This window comes from Ornithorhynchus anatinus, chromosome 1, assembly GCF_004115215.2.
Source record: "Ornithorhynchus anatinus isolate Pmale09 chromosome 1, mOrnAna1.pri.v4, whole genome shotgun sequence".
Taxonomy (NCBI): Eukaryota; Metazoa; Chordata; class Mammalia; order Monotremata; family Ornithorhynchidae; genus Ornithorhynchus; species Ornithorhynchus anatinus.
The window spans coordinates 10,152,013-10,172,678 of record NC_041728.1 but is presented as its reverse complement, the minus strand read 5'-3'; the positions used below and the strand labels follow the sequence as shown (position 1 = coordinate 10,172,678).

At 46.0% G+C, this 20,666-nt stretch overlaps 1 protein-coding gene across 2 annotated transcripts in view; it reads right to left on the bottom strand.

The window, feature by feature from the left end:
* Positions 1-19,782, bottom strand: part of LOC100081570 (endoplasmic reticulum aminopeptidase 1) — a 34,923-nt gene extending 15,141 nt beyond the window's left edge. The window contains exons 1-8 of one of the 2 annotated variants that reach the window (XM_029073022.2): positions 19,675-19,782; positions 15,204-15,247; positions 13,542-14,099; positions 12,079-12,217; positions 11,091-11,225; positions 6,170-6,290; positions 3,430-3,584; positions 1,739-1,852 (exon numbers count right to left, since the gene is read on the bottom strand). In XM_029073022.2, the coding sequence (XP_028928855.1) occupies positions 1,739-1,852; positions 3,430-3,584; positions 6,170-6,290; positions 11,091-11,225; positions 12,079-12,217; positions 13,542-14,062 (1,185 nt within the window). In that variant the 5' untranslated portion in view covers positions 14,063-14,099; positions 15,204-15,247; positions 19,675-19,782. Of the gene's footprint in view, positions 1-1,738; positions 1,853-3,429; positions 3,585-6,169; positions 6,291-11,090; positions 11,226-12,078; positions 12,218-13,541; positions 14,100-15,203; positions 15,248-16,060; positions 16,084-19,674 lie in introns of those variants that run through there. The other variant, XM_039911129.1, reaches the window with a different exon arrangement.
* Positions 19,783-20,666: the final 884 nt, after the last annotated feature.

Below are 20,666 nucleotides of genomic sequence, written 5' to 3'. Positions count from 1 at the left end.
TCAATCAAAACTGTGGTTTCAGGGAGGGCAGAAGCAGCGGGGCCAAGTCCTGCCTTCTCACGGCCCTGATCTCTCGCCCTCCTCCTCTTCATTATGGTTTCTTTCGTCAGTTCTCGATTCTTCCCCTTCCCCCAAGGTGGCCTCACAGGACTACCCCCTCAAAGCCATGCAGACCCTCACCTTAGGGCCATTTCCCAGTCTGAGTCCTGTTCATCCCTCTGCCTTGCCTGGCTACTTCCCCATTTTCTTCTCGTGAGCCCCCTAAAGTAAAGGGTCTAATGTCCAATTCCCAACTCTATGCCCTATACATAATAAGCTTTTCATAAATGTAATATGTAATAGATTAAAATAAATTTAATATGTTTGAGAAGCAGCATGGCCTAGTGGAAAGAGCAGAGGCCTGGGAGTCAGAGGTCTCAAGTTCTAATCCACTGTCTGCTGTGGGACCTTGGGCAAATCATTTAATTTCTCTGTGCCTCAGTTCCCTCATCTGTAAAATGGGGATTTAAATGTGGGGCCTGATTATTTGCCAGTATTTAGTATAGCATTTGACACTTAGTAAGCCCTTAATACCACAATTTATTACTATTATTATCATCAAATACTATAACTGGTACTAGCAGTGAGAGGCTTCCACCAAACTTAGAACCTTGGGGAGGCTGTGGCTGCCGTTGTGACCGTTGAACTCAGCCGTGATGAGCCTGAAATTCTATTCCTCTAGTCGCAGTACCCTGAGGCTTTGGCAGGGAGGAGGGGAGGGTGTATTTTGGGTATCTGTTTTTTATGCTGCCTTTGTATTTTACTGTTTCATCTCTCCTTATGAGTTTGTCCCCAGTCCCCTCATCCTTCTTACTGGGAGTCCCTTCAAGGAATTCTCTCAGCACTTTGATCAGTGCTCTGCACACAGTAAGTGCTGGATAAATACTATTACTACTACTAGGAAAACGTTTGCACTTCAGGTCTCTGGGTCCACTTTTTCCCTGAAGTTCATGAGATAAGGGTTCCCAACAAGAGGTGGGGACACCTATTCTTCAAAATTTCCAAGTAGCAAAATGCAAGAAGCAAGAGGGGCTTTACCTTTCTTCTTCTGACATTATCTTAATGAATGCCAGAGGAGGGAAAGACTTTGTACTTCTTAATTATAAAAAAAAAAGCATGCTTTTCTAATCCTTAAAATAAAAGTCACACCTATGTATGTGGAACTGGAACTGCACTCTAGTAAAAAATTCAGTCCAGCTAGCAGCTGGATTATTTAAAATAAAAGCCCCAAACTCTAAAATGCTAAAAGTCTAGCAACTCCCAAAAGACTTATTTGCTTTTTGGGGGGTTGGGAGAATATGAAATTTGAACTCAATTGTAAAATGCATCAGATTTAGATTGTAGTCCCCTGAGGGGCTGATGGCAGTCTGAAACTAATGTTTCTGAAATGTGCAATCAACAGGATGTCTGGAAAAAGAATGTGGCGGAGATGGGTTGTCACTGGCACCATGCTTTTAAGAATTCCAAGAGGAAGAAGAACCTCTAATAAAAACCATCGCCCCCTCACAAACCATCTTGGGAACCAATATCTGGACTAAATCAGTCTTTTGGGGGTATCTTGAAAGCTCATTAACTTCCTTGACTCTCAAGCCAAACTCCATAAACTCTCTGGGGGAGTGAGCTTGTCATGGTGAAAGATCAATCAATTATCTCCGCTTTTTGCAAACCCCAAGGCAGACCGACGAAGACCAGCACTTACCACTTTCAGTTCAGGGTGGGTGACGCTGACAGATACAAACTCCATAAACTTGGCAAATCCTTCATTTAACCAGAGATCGTTCCACCATTCCATGGTGACGAGGTTCCCAAACCACTGAAAGAAAAAGGATAACCAGGGTTGCCAGCAAGCACGGAGGAGACGGGATTGGACTCGGAGACCACCAGCCCAAGGATGGGGAGGTTTTTTCATGCTGCTCAGCCATACCCCAATCGTATTTATTTACTCAGTTGTACTTATCGAGCCCTTACCATTTGCAGAGCTTGGGAGAGTACCATATACAGACACATTTCCTGCTCACAATGAGCTTAGAGTCTAGAAGGGGAGAAACTTGCACGATGGAATGTTTCTACCAACTCTATTGTACTGTACTTTTCCAAGAGCTTCGTACAGCGCTCTGCATATACTAGGCATTCACAAAACATGAATGAGTTGAGATTTGTTTGCAACCTCTAATGGGTAAAAGCTGTGCTTGGGAGAAAGGGGTGGACTACCGAGAAATGTGGGATCCTCAAAAGAAAGTGAGAGCCCCATCTGGGGCGGGGATGGTGTCCGATCTAATTACCCCATACCTTTCCCCATTCTGAGCAACAGTCAATTTAATTTACTGAGCTCTTATTGTGTACAGAACACCATACTAAGAGCTCGGGTGAATAAGATACAACGGATACATTCCCTGCTGACAAAACTTAAAGCCTATAGGGGGAGACAGACATTAATATAAATAAAATTACATATATGTACATAAGTGCTTTGGGGCTGAGAAGAGGGAATGAATAAAGCAAGTCAAGGTGATACTGAGGGAATGGGTGAAGAGGAAAAGAGGGTTTATTCAGGGAAAGCTTCTTGGAAGAGATGTGCCTTCAATAAGGCTTTGAGGATGGGGTAATTGTCTATGTAGCACCATAGTAAGAGCTTCACCAATTCCACCCCAGGTAATCAAAACTAATACCCACGGGATATATTCCTCAGCCTGACTTCCAAAATGGCCCAGGCCAAAGTGAAATGCTACCTCCAAACCTAAACATAATCTCCTTTTTATTTTATTTGATAAGCACTTACTATGTGTCAGGCAATGTACTGGAGTAGATACCAGTTGATCAGTTTGAGCACAGTCCCTGTCCCACAAGGGGCTCGTAGTTTAAGTAGGAAAGACAAAAGGTACTGAATCCCCATTCGGTGGAGGAAACTACTGAGGCACCGAACGGTTAAGTGAGTTGCCCAAGGTCACACAGCAGGCAAGCGATGGAGCCGGGATTACAGCCAAGTCCTCTAACTTCCAGGCCTGGGCTGTAGGCCACACTGCTTAAGGGAATACCTCCAGCAAGCAGACCCCAAAGCCCTAGAGAAGCAGCAAAGCCTTGTTGAAAGAGCATGGACCTGGATTCTAATCCCAGCCCTGCCATTTGGCTGCTGTATGACCTCGGGCAAGTCATTTATTTATCTTCCCTGTGCTTCTGTTCTCTCACCCTCCCCTGTAAAATGGGGATTCAATCCTACTTCCTCCTGCTTAGACTCTGAGCCCCTTGGTGGGACAGGGACTGAGACTAGTCTGATTATTTCATACCTGCTTCGGCGCTTGGTACATAGTAAATGCTTAAGAAATACTACCACCATGATACAAATACCAATACTGATTATTCTGTCTCCTCCACAGATGGAACAGCCGTTACCTGGTGGGCCAGTTCATGGGCCACTATCATGGTGATCCCCAGCTTGGCTGATGCAGATGACTTTTCAGGGTCATACAGCAGAGATGACTCTCGGTACGTGGTGAGGCCCCAGTTCTCCATGGCCCCGGACTGAAAGTCGGGGATGGCAGCTAGATCTAAACAGGGCGGCAGCAACAAAACATAGATCGGTTTCCTCTCTTCCTCCACCACTCCGCCTTGCCCTAACAATGTTCGCAGGAGCCACGGGGCAAAAAGGAGACCTGATTATTTTGTACAGTACTGTGCTTGGCTCATAGTAAGAGTTTAACACATACAATCACTCATTCAATTGTATTTATGGAGCTCTTACTCTGTGCAAAGCACTGTAATAATGTTGGTATTTGTTAAGCGCTTACTATGTGCAGAGCACTGTTCTAAGCGCTGGGGTAAACACAGGGGAATCAGGTTGTCCCACGTGGGGCTCACAGTCTTAATCCCCATTTTACAGATGAGGGAACTGAGGCACAGAGAAGTTAAGTGACTTGCCCACAGTCACACAGCTGACAAGTGGCAGAGCTGGGATTCGAACTCATGAGCCCTGACTCCAAAGCCCGTGCTCTTTCCACTGCGCCACGCTGCTTCTCACGCTGTACTAAGCATTTGGGAGATTACAATATAAAAACAGACACATTCCTGCTCACAATGTGCTCACAGTCTAAATAAATATAGGTGAATCAGTGTGTCTTACTGGAAAGAGCCCGGGTTTGGGAGTCAAAGGACGTGGGTTCTAATCCCGGCTTCGCCACTTGTCAACTGTGTGACCTTGGGCAAGCCACTTAATAATAATAATAATAATGTTGGTATTTGTTAAGCACTTACTATGTGCAGAGCACTGTTCTAAGTGCTGGGGTAGATACCGGGTAATCAGGTCGTCCCACGTGAGGCTCATAGTTAATCCCCATTTTACAGATGAGGTAACTGAGGCACAAAGAAGTTAAGTGACTTGCCCACAGTCACACAGCTGACAAGTGGCAGAGCAGGGATTCGAACCCATAACCTCTGACTCCCAAGCCCGCGCTCTTTTCACTTGAGCCACGCTCTCTGTGCCTCAGGTACCTCATCTGTAAAATGGTAATTAAGAGTGTGAGCCCCACATGAGACCACCTGATTACCTTGTATCTACCACAGCATTTAGAACAGTGCTTGGCATGTAGTAAGCACTTGACAAATATTATTATTATTACTATTAGACATACATATGTGCTGTGGGGATGGGAGGGAGCATGAATGAAAGAGCAAGTAAGAGCAGCACAGAAGAGAGTGAGAGAAGAGGAGAAGAGGGCTTAGTCAGGGAAGGCTTCTTGGAGGATGGAGGGATGGAGGGAAGGTTTGGAAGATGGGGAGAGCAATTATCTGTCTGATATGAGGAGGGAGGGTGTTCCTGGACAGGGTTAGGATGTGGGTAAGAGGTCAGCGGTGAGATAAACAAGATCGAGGTAAGTGAAAAGGTTAGCATTAGAGGAACAAAGTGTGCGGGCTGGGTTGCAGTAGGAGAGGAGTGATGGGAGGAAGGAGGGGGCAAGGTGATTAAGTGCTTTAAAGTTAATGGTGAAGAGTTTTTGTTTGATGCAGAGGTGGATGGGCAAACACTGGAGTTTCTTGAGGAGTGGGGAAACATGGTCTGAACATTTTTGAAGGAAGATGATTCAGGCAGCAGGGTAGAATATGGATAATCAACATTATCAGCATAATAGTAAAAACACTCAACTCAAAGTCATTTGGGGGAAGGAAACCAAGTTAAACAAACATACACATACCCTCCCTCTCTCCCTTTGTCTCTCTCTCAGCTTTAAGGAATCAAGTAAAAGAAAACAAATTATCTCCTATTACCCGATTCTTTTTTCACAAACTCCGCTGGGGAAAAAAAAGATTCTGTTACATGGAGATTTCAATGTTGGTTTAATTCACCATTATAGATTACCTTGCTCAAATTACCAGTCCCTTAGACCCTGAGCCCCTTGTGGAACTCAGGCTATGTCCAATCTTCTTAAATTGTATCTACCCCAAACATAGAGCTTAACAAATACCACAGTTATTATTCCCTCAATTTGGGGGTCAGTGAGTTCACAGCTCGCCCTAACGTGGACACCTACCAGGTCTCCGGGATTCCTATACGCTCGAAACCCCTGACACCCAGGTCATTGCTATGACAACTGGTGCTAAGGGAGAAACCCTCTTTTGTTACCCTAACCTGCCACGGTACAGCCGATTAGACTGTAAGCCCATCAAACGGCAGGGACCGTCTCTATCTGTTGCCGACTTGTTCATCCCAAGCACTTAGTACAGTGCTCTGCACATAGTAAGCGCTCAATAAATACTATTGAATGAATGAATGAATATTTCAACTATGAACTGGGATATATCAGTTCACACCACTCCAGCTTGGAAGACACAAACAACTGAGCCACTTACCTTAGGCTTCATTCGAATGCAAGCCCATTGTGGGCAGGAATTGTCTCTCTTTATTGCTATATTGTACTTTCCAAGATTTAGTACAGTGCTCTGCACACAGGAAGTGCTCAATAAATATGACAATGAAATAAAGTACCAATTAATCAATGAAAGTTTTAGCTCTTCCTCTGTGTCGAGCACTCTACTAAGCGCTTGGGGGAGACCAATCGGGCTAGGAGATGAGATCCCTGCTCCCACACAATGTAAGTCCTGTACTGTATTTGTGCAATGCCCTTAGCAAAATCATTACCTTGTTTGGGAAGGGGATAGGGAATACTAAAATAATCCTCATAAAACTCTAAAAGGGTTACTGCAGCATCTAAAGCATAGCCGGTTTGGTTTATTTTCTCAGGTACAGCATACACGGAAACCTAAAAGGAAAGCACAAGAGTCTGTAGTCATCCAATCTCTCCGCGAGAGATAAAACACATAAAACTCAGATGAAACTACACTGATTAGCAGGGTTACTTTCCGTCTAATATTTAAACTGTAAAACATCCAGCCATCTGATCTCTCCAGCTATTCCTCAAAGAAGATAAACAAAAATCCATTCATTTTTAAGACACTCATAAAGATGGTATTCCTCAATGGCAAAGACAATAAATAACCTAAACGGCAGTGCTCTGCCCCTGAGTTAGCAGGTCAGTCATTCGTATCTATTGAGCACTTACTGTGTGCAGAGCACTGTACTAAGCACTCAGAAGAGTACTATATAACAAGCACATTCCCTGCTCACAACAAGCTTGCAGTCTAGAGGGGGAGACAGACGTTAATAGAAGTAAATAAATTACAGATATGTACATAAGTGCTGAGGGGAAAGGAAACCACCAGGGGATGAATAAAGGGAGCAAGTCAGGAAAATGCACAAGGGAGTGGGAGAAGAGGAAAGGAAGGCTTAGTCACGGAAGGCCATTTGGAGAAGATATGCCTTCAGTAAGGCTTTGAAAGTGGGGAGTGTCTATCAGATATGAGGAGGGATGGCATTCCAGGCCAGAGGCAGAAGGTGGGCAAGAGGTCGGCGGTGAGATAGACGAAATCGAGGTACAGTCATCTACAGGACAAGCACTATTTCAAAAGTATAAATGTGCAGAATATATCACTTGGTTCTGATATCCAGCTCTGTGAATTGAAAAAGAATAAAGGATGCAATCAATCAATGGTAGTTATGGAGCACTGACCGCAAAGCACTGTGCTAAGTGTCTGGGAGAGTACACCGGTCAGTAGATGAGATAATAATGTTGGTATTTGTTAAGCGTTTACTATGTGCCGAGCACTGTTCTAAGCGCTGGGGTAGACACAGGGGAATCAGGATGTCCCACGTGGGGCTCACAGTCTTAATCCCCATTTTACAGATGAGGTAACTGAGGCACAGAGAAGTTAAGTGACTTGCCCACAGTCACACAGCTGACAAGTGGCAGAGCCGGGATTCGAACTCATGACCTCTGACTCCAAAGCCCGTGCTCTTGCCCACGAGAAGGTTACAGACTGTGAAGGACATGGAAAAATCTATGTTTCACTAAACTTCTGGAATTCTCTGAAGGGGTCGATGAACATGTGAGGGACCACAATATATTCATATTTCTCAGATATTTGCAAGGTTCCAGATCAACTAGCTTCTTAAAGTGAATCACCATGGATTACAGGGAATGTTCTGAAAACATAGAAGACTTGGCTAAAGCGTGGCCTAGTGGAAAGAGCACGGGCCTGCGAGTCGGAGGATCTGATTTCTAATCCAGATTAGCCACGTACCTGCTGTGTGACCTGGGGCAGGTCACTTAACCTCTCTGTGCCTCAGTTCCCTTATCTACAAAATGAGAATACTCCTGTGCTCCCCTCCTATTCATTCATTCGATAGTATTTATTGAGCGCTTACTATGTGTAGAGCACTGTACTAAGCACTTGGAATGTACAAATCGGCAACAGATAGAGACGGTCCCTGTCCTTTGACGGGCTTACGGTCTAATCGGGGGAGACAGGCAGACAAGAACAATGGCAATAAATAGAGTCGAGGGGAAGGACGTCTCATAAAAACAATGGCAAATAAATAGAATCAGGGTGATGTACATCTCATTAAACAAAATAAATAGGGTGATGAAGATATATACAGTTGAGCGGATGAGTACAGTGCTGAGGGGGTGGGATGGGAGAGGGGGAGGAGGAGAGGGAAAAGGGGGAGAAGAGGGTTTAGCTGCGGAGAGGTGAAGGGGGGGTAGAGGGAGCAGAGGGAAAATGGGGGGAGCTCAGTCTGGGAAGGCCTCTTGGAGGAGATGAGTTTTAAGTAGGGATTTGAAGAGGGGAAAGAATTAGATTGTCGGAGGTGAGGAGGGAGGGCGTTCCGGGACCGCGGGAGGACGTGGCCCGGGGGTCGACGGCGGGAAAGGCGAGACCGAGGGAGGGTGAGGAGGTGGGCGGCGGAGGAGCGGAGCGTGCGGGGTGGGCGCTAGAAAGAGAGAAGGGAGGAGGGGTAGGAAGGGGCAAGGTGATGGAGAGCCTTGAAGCCTAGAGTGAGTTTTTGTTTGGAGCGGAGGTTGATAGGCAACCCCTGGAGGTTTTTAAGAAGGGGATGGGACTTGATTAGCTTGTATCTACCCCAGAGCTTAGTACGGTGATTGGCATATAGTAAGCAATTAACAAATACCACAGTTATTGAAAGGTAAAGAGTTGGGTACAAAGCCAACTTCTGGACAGAAGTAGTAATAATAGTATTTTAATAAGGTCTTTTTAGTAAAAAGAGCATGGGCCTGGGAGTCAGAGGACCTGGTTCCTAATCCCAGACCTTCCACTTTTCTGTGCCTCTGTTCCCTTACCTGCAAAATAGGGATTCAATACCTGTTCTACCTCCTATTTAGACTGTGAACTCTAATCCAGGCTCTGCCACTTGCCTGCTGTATGACCTTGGGCAAGCACTTAACTTCTCTGTGCCTCAGTTACCTCATTTGTAAAATGGGGATTAAGACTGTGAGCCCCACGTGGGACAACCTGATTACCTTGTATCTACCCCAGCACTTAGTGCTTGGCACATAGTAAGCACTTAACAAATACAGTCATTATTATGTAGGACCTGAGTGTCTTGTATCTACTCCAACACTTAGAATAGAGAAGCAACATGGTGTAGTGGATTGAACTTGGACCTGGGAGTCAGAAGGTCATGGGTTCTAATCCCAGCTCTGCCCTTTGTCTTTGATGTGATCTTGGGCAAGTCACTTCTCTGGACCTCAGTTACCTCACCTGTAAAATGGGGATTGAGACTGTGATCCCCATGAGAGACAGAGACTGTGCCCAACATGATTAACTTGTATTTACCTCAGTGCTTAGAACAGTGCGCGTGGTTCAGTGGAAAGAGCACGGGCTTTGGAGTCAGAGGTCATGAGTTCGAATCCCAGCTCTGCCACTTGTCAGCTGTGTGACTGTGGGCAAGTCACTTAACTTCTCTGTGCCTCAGTTCCCTCATCTGTAAAATGGGGATGAAGACTGTGAGCCCCACGTGGGACAACCTGATTTCCCTGTGTATACCCCAGTGCTTAGAACAGTGCTCTGCACATAGTAAGCGCTTAACAAATACCAACATTATTAGTGCTTGGAACATAGTAAGCACTTAACGAGGACCATTATTATTATTATTGTGCTGGGCACATAGCAAGCACTTAAATACCTCAATTATTATTAGTGATAAGCACATATTGTGTGCAGAGCACTGTAATAAGCACTGGGAGAAGATACGCAGATGGATATTCGACACGGTCCCTGTCCCTTAGGGGGATTACAATCTAAGAATATAAGGGGGGGAGGGGCAAGAAAAGAGTGGAATGATGAATGTCTGAAGAGTGAAATGGTAGCTCATGGCTTATGTGATCAGATCATGTGACATCTGAAACTCACCCTTTAAAGTGAATCATCATCCTTTAAATAACCCACCCATTTTAATGTAACTCTTTTCCACCTTCTAACATTCCTTAAGTTTCTCTCAATTTTTCCCTAGATTTCCTTCTAGGAAAAAAAAGCATTAAACCTGTTGGTGAAACTATGTGTTACTTTGCATATCGGTCAGGAATAACTTCTTATATCTTTCCTTTCATATCGAAACACACAAAAAAATCCACCCTGCCATCGAAAACACCAGATTTTGTTTTTCTCCTGGCATCTCTCAGTTCTGCTGGCTATATATAAGTGCGCTAGTTTGGGCAGGGGTGCAGGGAGGGATGGGGGACTGCATTTTTATGGTATTTGTTAAGCACTTACTTTATGTCAATCATTCTTCTAAGCACTGGGGTAGATGCATGATGAATCAGGCTGGACACAGTTCCTGTACTATATGGGGCTCATGGTCTAAATCAGAGTGAGAAGGATTTAATGCCCAATTTACAGATGAGGTAACTGAGGCAGAGTGAAGTGACTTATCCAAGGTCACAATGAGCATCCTCAGTTTTCACCAACATCATTCTTCAAGTGAACTAATAATAATAATAATAATGTTGGTATTTGTTAAGCGCTTACTATGTGCCGAGCACTGTTCTAAGCGCTGGGGTAGACACAGGGGAATCAGGTTGTCCCATGTGGGGCTCACAATCTTAATCCCCATTTTACAGATGAGGGAACTGAGGCACAGAGAAGTTAAGTGACTTGCCCGAAGTCACACAGCAGACAAGTGGCCGAGCCGGGATTTGAACCCATGAACTCTGACTCCAAAGCCCGTGCTCTTTCCACTGAGCCACGCTGCTTCTCAACTACCAAAGCCAACCTCCACCTGGGAAGTGTTAGAGTGACCATGAAGCCCTGTGGCCTAGTGTAAAGGGCACAGACCTGGGACTCAGAGGACCTGGGTTCTAATCCCAGCTCTGCCACCTGCCTGCTGTGTGGCCTTGGGCAAAGAACTTCACTTCTCTAGGTCTCAGATTCCTCATCTGGAAAATGGGGACTCAAAACGTGATCTCCCGCCTATTTAGACTACGAGTCCCATATGAGACAGGGATTGTGTCGGATTTAATTTTCTGGTATCTAGCCCAGTGTTTAGTACAGTGCTTGGCACAAAGAAAATGCCACAATTACTATTATCTTTCATAAACTGAAATTTTTCCTAATATTGGACCTTAAATAAGAGTGAGTGTTAGGCAACAAGTGCTTCCTCTAGTATCCATTTTGGAGACATATAATAAAGACCATCAGAGATTTACCTTGATCCCGCTTTTGGTCATCTTGCTGACGGATTTGAAATCTGAAACAATGAAGGCCACAAGGTATGTGCTCATCTTCACAGTGACATCAAACTGGTCCTCCACGAGGCCTTCTGCAACACTCACCGATCTCACCTAGAAGCAGAGTGCTAGACTGTAAACTCATTATGGGCAGGGAATGTCCCCACCAACTCTGTTGTATTGTGCTCTCCCAAGCGCTTCATACAGTGCTCTGCACATGGTAAGCACTCAAATACCATTGATGATGAACTCTATCAGAAATAATCCAGATACTGACATGATGTTGGCAAATAAAATCCCCCCCGAATACAACACTGGATTTGGTAGGGGAAGTCTTCCTTCATTTTTCTTCCCCTCGTCAAAGATAAAACCATGGCACTTCAGAATAAATCCAGAAATCTGAATGTCGCATCCAAACTGATCGTCATTTAACCAAGAGAACTTTAAATGGTCCTTTTCTGGGGAATAAGTTGTTAAAACCTTTCCAACATCATAGTACCATGCTGAACCAAATGTCTTTCTTCATTTCGTTTGCCAGCTTTAATGCCCGAAAGTTTCCCAATAAACAGTCCCTGTGACCCAAAAAATCATCTCTTGACTAACAAAAATGAGTCCTTTAAAAGCATTCCATCTGAAAACTCTATTGATTTTCTTGAATGTGCTATAATAAATCTTCATTTTCCACTCATGGATGAACTCTAACTTTATAGTATAGGTCTTTCATCCCCAATCAAAACTGCTACCAGTTTTAAAAGTATTTATTGAGTGCCCTGGGGTCATTGTAGCTGGTAAAACCAAGAGTGACCCATGCCCTGATTTTTTTCAGTCCATCAGTCGATGGCATTTACTGAGCACTGACTGTGTACAGAGCATGCTTGGGAGAAGGCAATGCAACCGAGTTGGTAGGCATGATCTCTGCCATGAAGAAGCTTACAATCTTGGTCCTCCTGAAGGAAATCAAACTTACAATTGGCATGTTGGAGAGGGCCAAATGTCTGGTATCTCTTCTGATCTTAACCGCAAAAGTGGCTTTGAAGGCCGGCTCGTCGAAACAGGGAAAAGCCATACGGGCTGCCGTCGGTTCAAACTGGGTGGATGCAAGAGTCCTGCATGAAACCACAGGAAACGTTGTTTTCCTTTGTTTGGCATTCCACAAAATAATCCACTCAACAGTTTAGGAAATCTAAATTACCATGAAATCTCTCTAAACAGTGCTCCCTTATTGCTGATGCTTTCTTTTCTCTTCCCCCACTGCCCCGCTCACTGCTCCATATCCAACCTCAACCCTCCCTTGGGTAGTTAAAGCAAGAGTCCGCCTGGACCATAAAAAGTGAATCCCAGGAGCATCCTTTGTCTGAAGTTCATGGAATTGAACAGGTCCAGGCTGCCCATGCAATTTCACAAATGGCTAAAACCTTTAAGAAAGGCCATTCTCAGAGGACAACCACAAAAATATTCACAAGCAAAGGGAGTGAATGAAAAAGAACTGCAAAATTTCCCCAAAGGGTAAGAGCCTAAGAAATGAACATTTACATCACATGAATCTGGTTTAATCATCAACTATGGTTCCCTTCACTGAAGGCAGAAAATAAGGAAAGAGAGAGAGAGAGAAAGAAGAGAGAGAATGAGAGAGGAAGAGAGATGAGAGTGTTCAGTAAAATTCTTTTAACTCTAGAAAGAAGATGTTAATAGATCAAAACCCAAGAAAAAGCTCAGCCATAATAAGGTTCCAAAGCAAACCTGCAGTACATAAATGATGCCAAGCACTAAGGTATCAGGCTCTGTGATATAGATACCTGAATAGGAAGCAGTGTGGCCTAGTGGAAAGAGAGCAAGCCTGGAAATCAGAGGCCCTGGGTTCTAATCCCAGCTCTGTCACTTGTCTGCTGTGTGACCTTAAGCAAGTCACTTCACTTCTCTGTGCCTCAGTCATCTCATCTGTGAAATAGGGATTAGATCCCATTCCCTCCTAAACTGCGAGCCCCACATGGGGCAGGGATTGAATCTGACCTGACTACATTGTATCTACCCCGGCTCTTAGTAGTTCCATGCACCTAAGTGCTTAAATCATGTAAACATAAAAAAACCCCAATTTAATGAAATCAAAACTTGTTCCACACTCTTCTTAGCATCCTAAACACATGTCCATTTTGCATGGAATTTAAGGTAAAGCTGCAACAATCCAGTTTGTGATACAGCCTTGGGATAATAATAATAATGATAACAATAACGATGGTATTTGTTAAGTGCTTACTATGTGCCCTTTGAAAGAAAGTCCTTCCTACTTGCATTTGATAGCTGAAGAAACTGGCAAAAAATGTTCCTTTTTCTACAGACTGCCACTTACAAACAGGCTGTCTATAGATTGAGGTGCAAAAAATGGATTCCCCCCATCCCCACCCTTTTTTTGCAGAGAAATTATTTTTTTACCTTACTTCACCTTCCTGAGTCCTGTAGGTGCTTTTATAAAAGCCATGGAAACTCTCCGAAAGAGTACCAGTGTATTCGATGGCTACCGTATACTGCCGTCCGACACGGAGCGGCTCGGCAGATACAAGGGCCACCTGCTCATACGGAAGATATTCTAACACGGTCAGCTTCCTCCCGGGGTGACTGGCTCTGGACCCCTCCCAAAGAGTCACCATGGTAACGTGCAGGTCTTTGCTGTGCAGGATGATGGCACTGGTTGCCTGATGGACTGAAACTAAGATCTCAGTGAATCCTAGGAAGGTCAGGGTGGTGAGATTGGCGTGGATCATGAGTTCATAATGAACTGGGAGGACATGTCGAGGAAGTCTCATCTGATGCCAGGGAAACGGTTCTCCGTTACTAGCGAGCAGAGGGGCAGTTTCATTGCTCTGGCTCCACGCAGAATTTGCCACGATTAAGAGGATCAAGGCGGCTGGAGTTGCAAATGGCCATTTGCAGGATGGGGAGGGAAAGGCAGGCATCTTGTTCTTGCTTAAAATGACACTTGCAGGTAGAGATCTTTAAAAAGAAAGGAAATCAGTCAATGGTATTTATGGCATGCTTGCTCTACACAGAGTACTGGAGAGGGTACCACACAACAGAATTGGGAGACAGGATCCCTGTCCTCAAGGAGCTTACCCAAACACATTAAACCACACAGGTAGCATACATTTCAGGTTTTCTTGCCCATTAGTAAATATCACCTATTTCTACTGGTAAAAGACTCTATAGGTACTTTTTGCATTCTCTATTAAGGAAATACATCCTTTAGCTTTAAAGGGATTATAGTAATAACCATTGGGAAGGTAAAAAAATCACCAGGGCACCAGGAATGAGCAGGAGAGAAAAGTTTACAACTCCAATACTTCCTTGAAAAATGAATTTTCCCTTGAATGGTTTAGTGTGAATAACAGAGCTACTGATTAGGCAACAAGAACATTCAAGGAAAATAGCATTGACAATGTCATATCAGCCTTGAGAAAATTGTATACAATATCCTGTAATCATTTAGTAGGATTTACTGAACACGTATTGTGTGCAGAGCACTGTACTAAGCACTTGGGAGACTACAAGAGACTCAGTAGATAGTATCAGAGTTGGTAGATATGATCCCTGTCCTCAAGGAGTTTATAATCTAGTGAGAGGAGCTTACAATTCAGTTTACACCAAGGGTGGGGGGTGAGAGGGTCAGCAGTGCTAACTGGTGAATTAAGCTTCCCACAACCATGATGAGAAGTGGATATGAAATTCTAAAAGCTATAAATCTTTAATGGGGTGGCACTTCTAGCATTCTGAAAAACCTGAGAAAAACCCCCAATGCAGCTTTCCCAGAAAACGTTATCTTGTTCTAGAGAAATCCATCGTTTCTTGTCAGAAAGTTATTGTTTTTATTAACATCCAAATATTAAGTGAAATTAAACTCCTCTGTCCATTTACATATTACCCAGGGCACCAAGTGCACCCTTTTCTCCGATTTAAATTCCCTGTTGGGGAAGGAAATGTGTCTGTTATATTGTTGTATCACCTCTCCCAAGCACTTATTACAGTGCTCAGCACAGAGTAAGTGCTCAGTAAATCCCAGAAAACTCCCCACATTCCCCCTTCAGAATATTAAATACTCACCAGAACAGCCCCACACAATTCACTCCAGTCTTGCTGATGCAGATCTGCAGATCCAATATATGAGAGCCAGCTGTTATTTTATGGTGACATACCTCATATTCCAAAACTTCTACTTCCAGGAGTGCCTATTGCTTTTCCTTCTACTTCCACTGCATGCCTATGATTTATGTCTGCCTGTCTTCCCACTTAGATTGCAAGTTCCCTCAGGGTAAGAACTAAACCTTTTATTTTTATTGTATTTTCCCCACACCCCTAGCTGGTCCCTTCACCTTCCCATTTCTGAAAGGAGGAAAATTGCCTAGGAGTCTAGGAGGAAGCTGAAATGACTGCTAAGGGAAGAGGTAAAAGCACAGTTCACATGGGATCTGGGACCTGGATTTTCAAATGGGTGGGAGTGGTTGAAGATTTCTAGCCTCAGTCTGGGTCCCACCACAATACCCCTGATTCTGAAAAGGGTGCTAGAGCTGAAATGGGAATTTTAATGGTAGAGCAGCAAGGCTCTGCCAGTCCATTTGCAAACTAGCTGCTCCCAAATTGTCCATATCTCCACATCTTTTGTTTTGCTCTTTTCCCCTTCCCCATTCTAATCACTTCCACCAACCAATTCAGCCATGGGAATGAGCAGGCTTCCCTAATCTTGTGCTTAGTAAAGTGCTTTGTACACAGTAAGTGCTCAATAAATACAATTGAATGAATATTGCTATGAACCTCTAAGGTAAAGGTATAATACATAGATTTAAACTAAATAGATATAAAAATAAAGAATAAACAAAAGTCATAAATGAGCAAAGAGATCTTAAACCCCACAATTAATACAACCTCCAAGAGTTTGGGCAGCATCAATCAATTGTACTTACTAAGCAATTGCTAGGTGCAAAGCACTGTACTAAGTGCTTGGGTTACAAGTGCCACACTCAAAAGGTATCTATAAAGCAGATGAAGAGAAAGCAAGGGCTGCTGTTATTTCTGTTGTGAGTGAACAGAACTATTCTACCCCTCAGACGCAGACTAGTCCCTCTAACCCAACTCAGCCACCTCCCCTCATCAGCTGCTGGCACTAATGGGATAGTGCAACCAGGTGAGAGATAATGAATGCCTCCGTGCAAACCATCCTTACTAAGAGACAAACATGCCCTATTTATCCTGTTCTCTTAAGCCTTAGTACAAATATCTATGCAAGAAAGTGGTTCCAGATATTGGCCTTTCAATTGCCAATGAAGTGGGCAACAACATTTAGCATTCATTCACTCATTCATTTGTATTTACTGAGTGCTTACAGTGTGCAAAGCACTGTACTAAGTGCTTGGGAGAGTACAAGCTCTACTGAGAGCTCACCTCCTCCAGGAGGCCTTCCCAGATTGAGCTCCCCTTTTCCTCTGCTCCTCCTCCCCATGCCCCTACTCCCTCCCTCTGCTCTACCCCCTCCCACCCCACAGCACTTGTGTATATTTGCACATATTATTCTATTTTGTTAATGATGATATCTATTCATTCTGATGCTAGTGATGCCTGTCTACTTGTTTTGTTGTCTATCTCCCCCTTCTAGACTGTGAGCCCGTTGTGGGGTAGAGATTGTCTCTATCTGTTGCCGAATTGTACTTTCCAAGCATTTAGAACAGTGTTCTGCACACAGATAGTGCTCAATAAATAGAATGAATGAACACACAATAATAAACAGACACATTCCCTGCCCACAGTGATCTTGCAGTCTAGAGGATGAGCTTATATATATACATATATATATATAAATAAGTGGCTAGCTAAACATACCTCCACACAATAGGCAATAATACCAATTATGGTACTTGTGAAACACTTACTATATGCCAAGCACTGTACTTAGTGCTAGGGTACATACAAGATGAGAAATGCTAGTAAATGAATAGTATTTATTGAACACTTACTCTGTGGAGAGCATTGTAATAAACGCTTAGGAAGTACAATTCAACAACAAATAGAAACAATCCCTGCCCACAGTGGGCTCACAGTTTAGAAGAATAATTTCCCTGGCAGTCTTTCACCAATACAGCTTGTTCAAAAACCACAGACTTGCACCTTAAAATGTACTTTTTGCCTCCATTTTCCCTTTTAGTAAAGAGAGACAAGTATGACACTAATTCCAGGTGCAGCTACTGCAAGCTATGTACGGTGCACACCTGGCAGTCCAATTGATCATCTGCACACGAATCCGTTACCTCTCTTTGCCTACATCTGAAAAACTGAGCTCGCTAATGATCCAGATTGCTTATCTTTGGGCTTCAGAATGAGGCAGGCTGAGTAGTTTTCTTTATTCTTACATCAGTCCAGGCACTGCTTATTTTTTGAATGGTCGTTTGAGATTATTCAAGGATTGCTGGAGATTTGGGGGAATGTGAAATTCAAAATCCCCAAGTTCAGAGCCATAGTTAATTGCTTAAAAACTCTGTGCTCCAGAAAAATGACTGAAGTCAGTAAGCTCTCACAGGAGTGGTGGTGTGTGACTGGCTTCGTCTACACATTTTACTTTCAAATCTCTAAAATGCTGTAAATGGAGGCTTTGCAGCAACACAAGCTCACTGTGGGCAGGGAATGTGTCTTTTTTACTGTTAATATTGTACCCTCCCAAGAGCTTAGTAGAGTGCTCTGCTCACTGTAAGACTCCGAGCAACTGACCTGACTACAAATTCCCTCTGGCCGTAAGCCCCCAGTGGGCAGGGAACATATCTATCAACTCTGTTGTACTGTACTCTCCCAAATGCATAGTACAGGGCTGTGCACTCAGTAAGCACCCAATCAATACCACTTATTGCTTGGCTGATTCCTGGTGGGATGAAGGATTCCCCCAGAGAAGCCCTATTGACAGATAACGACTTTGGGCTTGGAACTGAACCCCTAAGCGATGGATCTTTTCCCTGGAAAATGTGGACAACGAGGAAGCAAGGGGTGCTCGCTTTCAGCTCCTCTCCATGACCAGCTGCGATGCCTGCAGAGAAACTGGCAAAACACTGCTAAATTATAGGGGAAAGGGAGGCCTTTCTAGAAGTTGGGTCGGGAGGAGTGGGTAGCACAGAGGGTCTCTGGCCTGGGAGGGAAGCAGAGGGATTTAATTCGGAGAGGGCTAACCGAGTACAGAAACAGGTTCAAATCTTGACAGTGAGACCTCAGTCAATGGTATTCATTGGATGCTTCCTCTGTGGAAAACACTGTACTAAGCACTAATGGCCCAGTGGATAGAGCTTGGGCCTGGGAATCACGGCCAGGGTGCCCAAAGCAGGATGGGAGCAGCAGTCAGCAGGTGCCTGACTTGTTGGGCAGGGATTTTCTCTGTCACCGAACTGTACATTCTGAGTGCTTAGTATTGTGCTCTGCACAAGGTAAGTGTTCAGTAGATACGATTGAATGAATCAGTCAATCAGTGGGATTTATTAAGGGCTTACTGTGTGCCTCTGCATATTGTACTAAGCGCTTGGGAGAGTACAATCCAACAGTTGGTAGACATTTTCCCTACCTATAAGGAGCTCGCAATCTAGAACTTGGTAACAATTCTCCAGCCTATATCAGAATGCCCATTTTGGAAGCAGCGTGGCTCAGCGGAAAGAGCACGGGTTTGGGAGTCAGAGGTCGTGGGTTCTAATCTTGACTCTGCCACTTGTCAGCTGTGTGATTGGGCAAGTCACTCAACGTCTCTGTGCCTCAGTTACCTCATCTGTAAAATGGGGATTGAGATCGTGAACCCCACTTGGGATGACCTGATTACCTTGTAATTTACCCCAGGGCTTAGAACGATGCTCGGCACATAGTAGGTGCTTAACAAATACCATAACTATTATTTTTTATTGTGATTAAGGACACGACCAATGTGGGAAGATGTGTGTGGTTCTAAGGGGTGGGGGATTTTGACCTGTTCGCTCCTGCCAGGACTGCCCCTGCCCCTGTCCTGGGGAAACCAAGCAGTGGGGTCCCGGGGCTGCTGTGGCTCGTCGGGGGGGGGGAGTCTCCAGGCTGCATTTTTTCTCTTCGTGGGGGTGCCTGGGCTGAGCTTTTACATAACAGGGGTCACTAGCTCATGACTGGGCTACTCTAGGTCATGGTGGGGGTCCCTGGACTGCTCTGGGTCACGGTGAGGGTCACGGCGGGGGTCTCCGGGCTGCTCTGGATGGGGGGGTCACGGAGGGGGTCACCGGGCCGCGCCGGCACGGCTCTTGGGGGGAGAGGGGGATGGGGAGGGGGACGGGGAGGGGCCTCTGCACCGTTATTGCACGTGGCGGGGCCACAGTGAGGAAGCGGGTGGAGGCGCCCAAAGAATCCGACTCCCACCTACTGCGGATCGTGCGGCCACGGGGGGGGGGGGGGAGAGGGGGAGAGAGAGGGAGAGGGAGAGAGAGAGAGGCGTGAGCCGAGCGGCGAGGTCAGAGGGGTCAGCGGGGTCCGTGCCCCCCCCCCCCGGCAGGCGATGTTGGGGGGCGGCTGGGGGGGTCTCCGAGCCAGGTACCTGTCCGTCCCTCTGTTCCCCGGTCCTCCGGTCCTCCCGTCCCCCGAGCCGGGCCGGGCCTGTCCTGTCCCGGGACCCGCTGCGCCGGGCAGGGCCGGGCAGGGCCGTGCAGGCACAAAAACTGAAACCGAAAGCGGAGCCGCCGGCAGGGACAGGCCCGGGGGGAGGGGAGGAGAGGAGAGCTGGCGCGGGGGAAGGGGGCAGGAGCGGTGGGGGAATGAAATGGGGGGTGGGAGAAGGGGGAGGGGGGCTGGGGGGGGGAGAGGGGGCAGGAGAGGTGGGGGAGTGAAATTGGGGGGTGGGAGAAGGGGAGGAGAGCTGGAGGTGGGGAGCGTGAAATGGGGGGTGGGAGAAGGGGAGGAGAGCTGGAAGTGCGGGGAGTGAAATTGGGGTGGGAGAAGGGGAGAAGAGCTGGGGGGTGGGGGGAGTGAAGTAAGGTTGGGGGTTGAGGGGAGTGAAGTGGGAGTGGGGAGCGGAGCTGGAGTGGGTGTGGGGAAAGAAGTGGGGGAATTGGGGGAAGGGGGTCTGGGAGTGTGAGAGGAGTGAAGGAGGGTGGGGGGAGAGGGGAGTGTGGGAGCAGAGCCAAGGGTGGGCGGCAGCCCCAAACCCCATCTGTCTACTGGAGTGGCTGAAGGCCAAGGAACCCCAAGAGTCCCAGGATCCTGGGCAACCACCAGACCCTCCGCCCTCCGGCCCCGGTCCTTCTGCTGGTCGTTTTCTGGGGCAGGGGAGGACGTGAGCGGGGCCGGGGGTGGGGGGCCAGGCCAGGCTCAACCGCTCTGGGCCTTGCACCAAGTGGGCCACCAGCCCAGAAGGGGAGGCCAACGGCCCCTCTCTCAAGCACAGAAACATCGGCCAAGTCTGCGAAGCGAGCCGACCTCCCCTTTAAAGTCGAAATTTAGAGCCGCGACCTCGGGTGCCATTGACTCTGTGCCCGTTTAACTGCTGCTGTCTTCCCCGGCCCTGTCCCATCGCCGGGGCAAGCTTTCTAC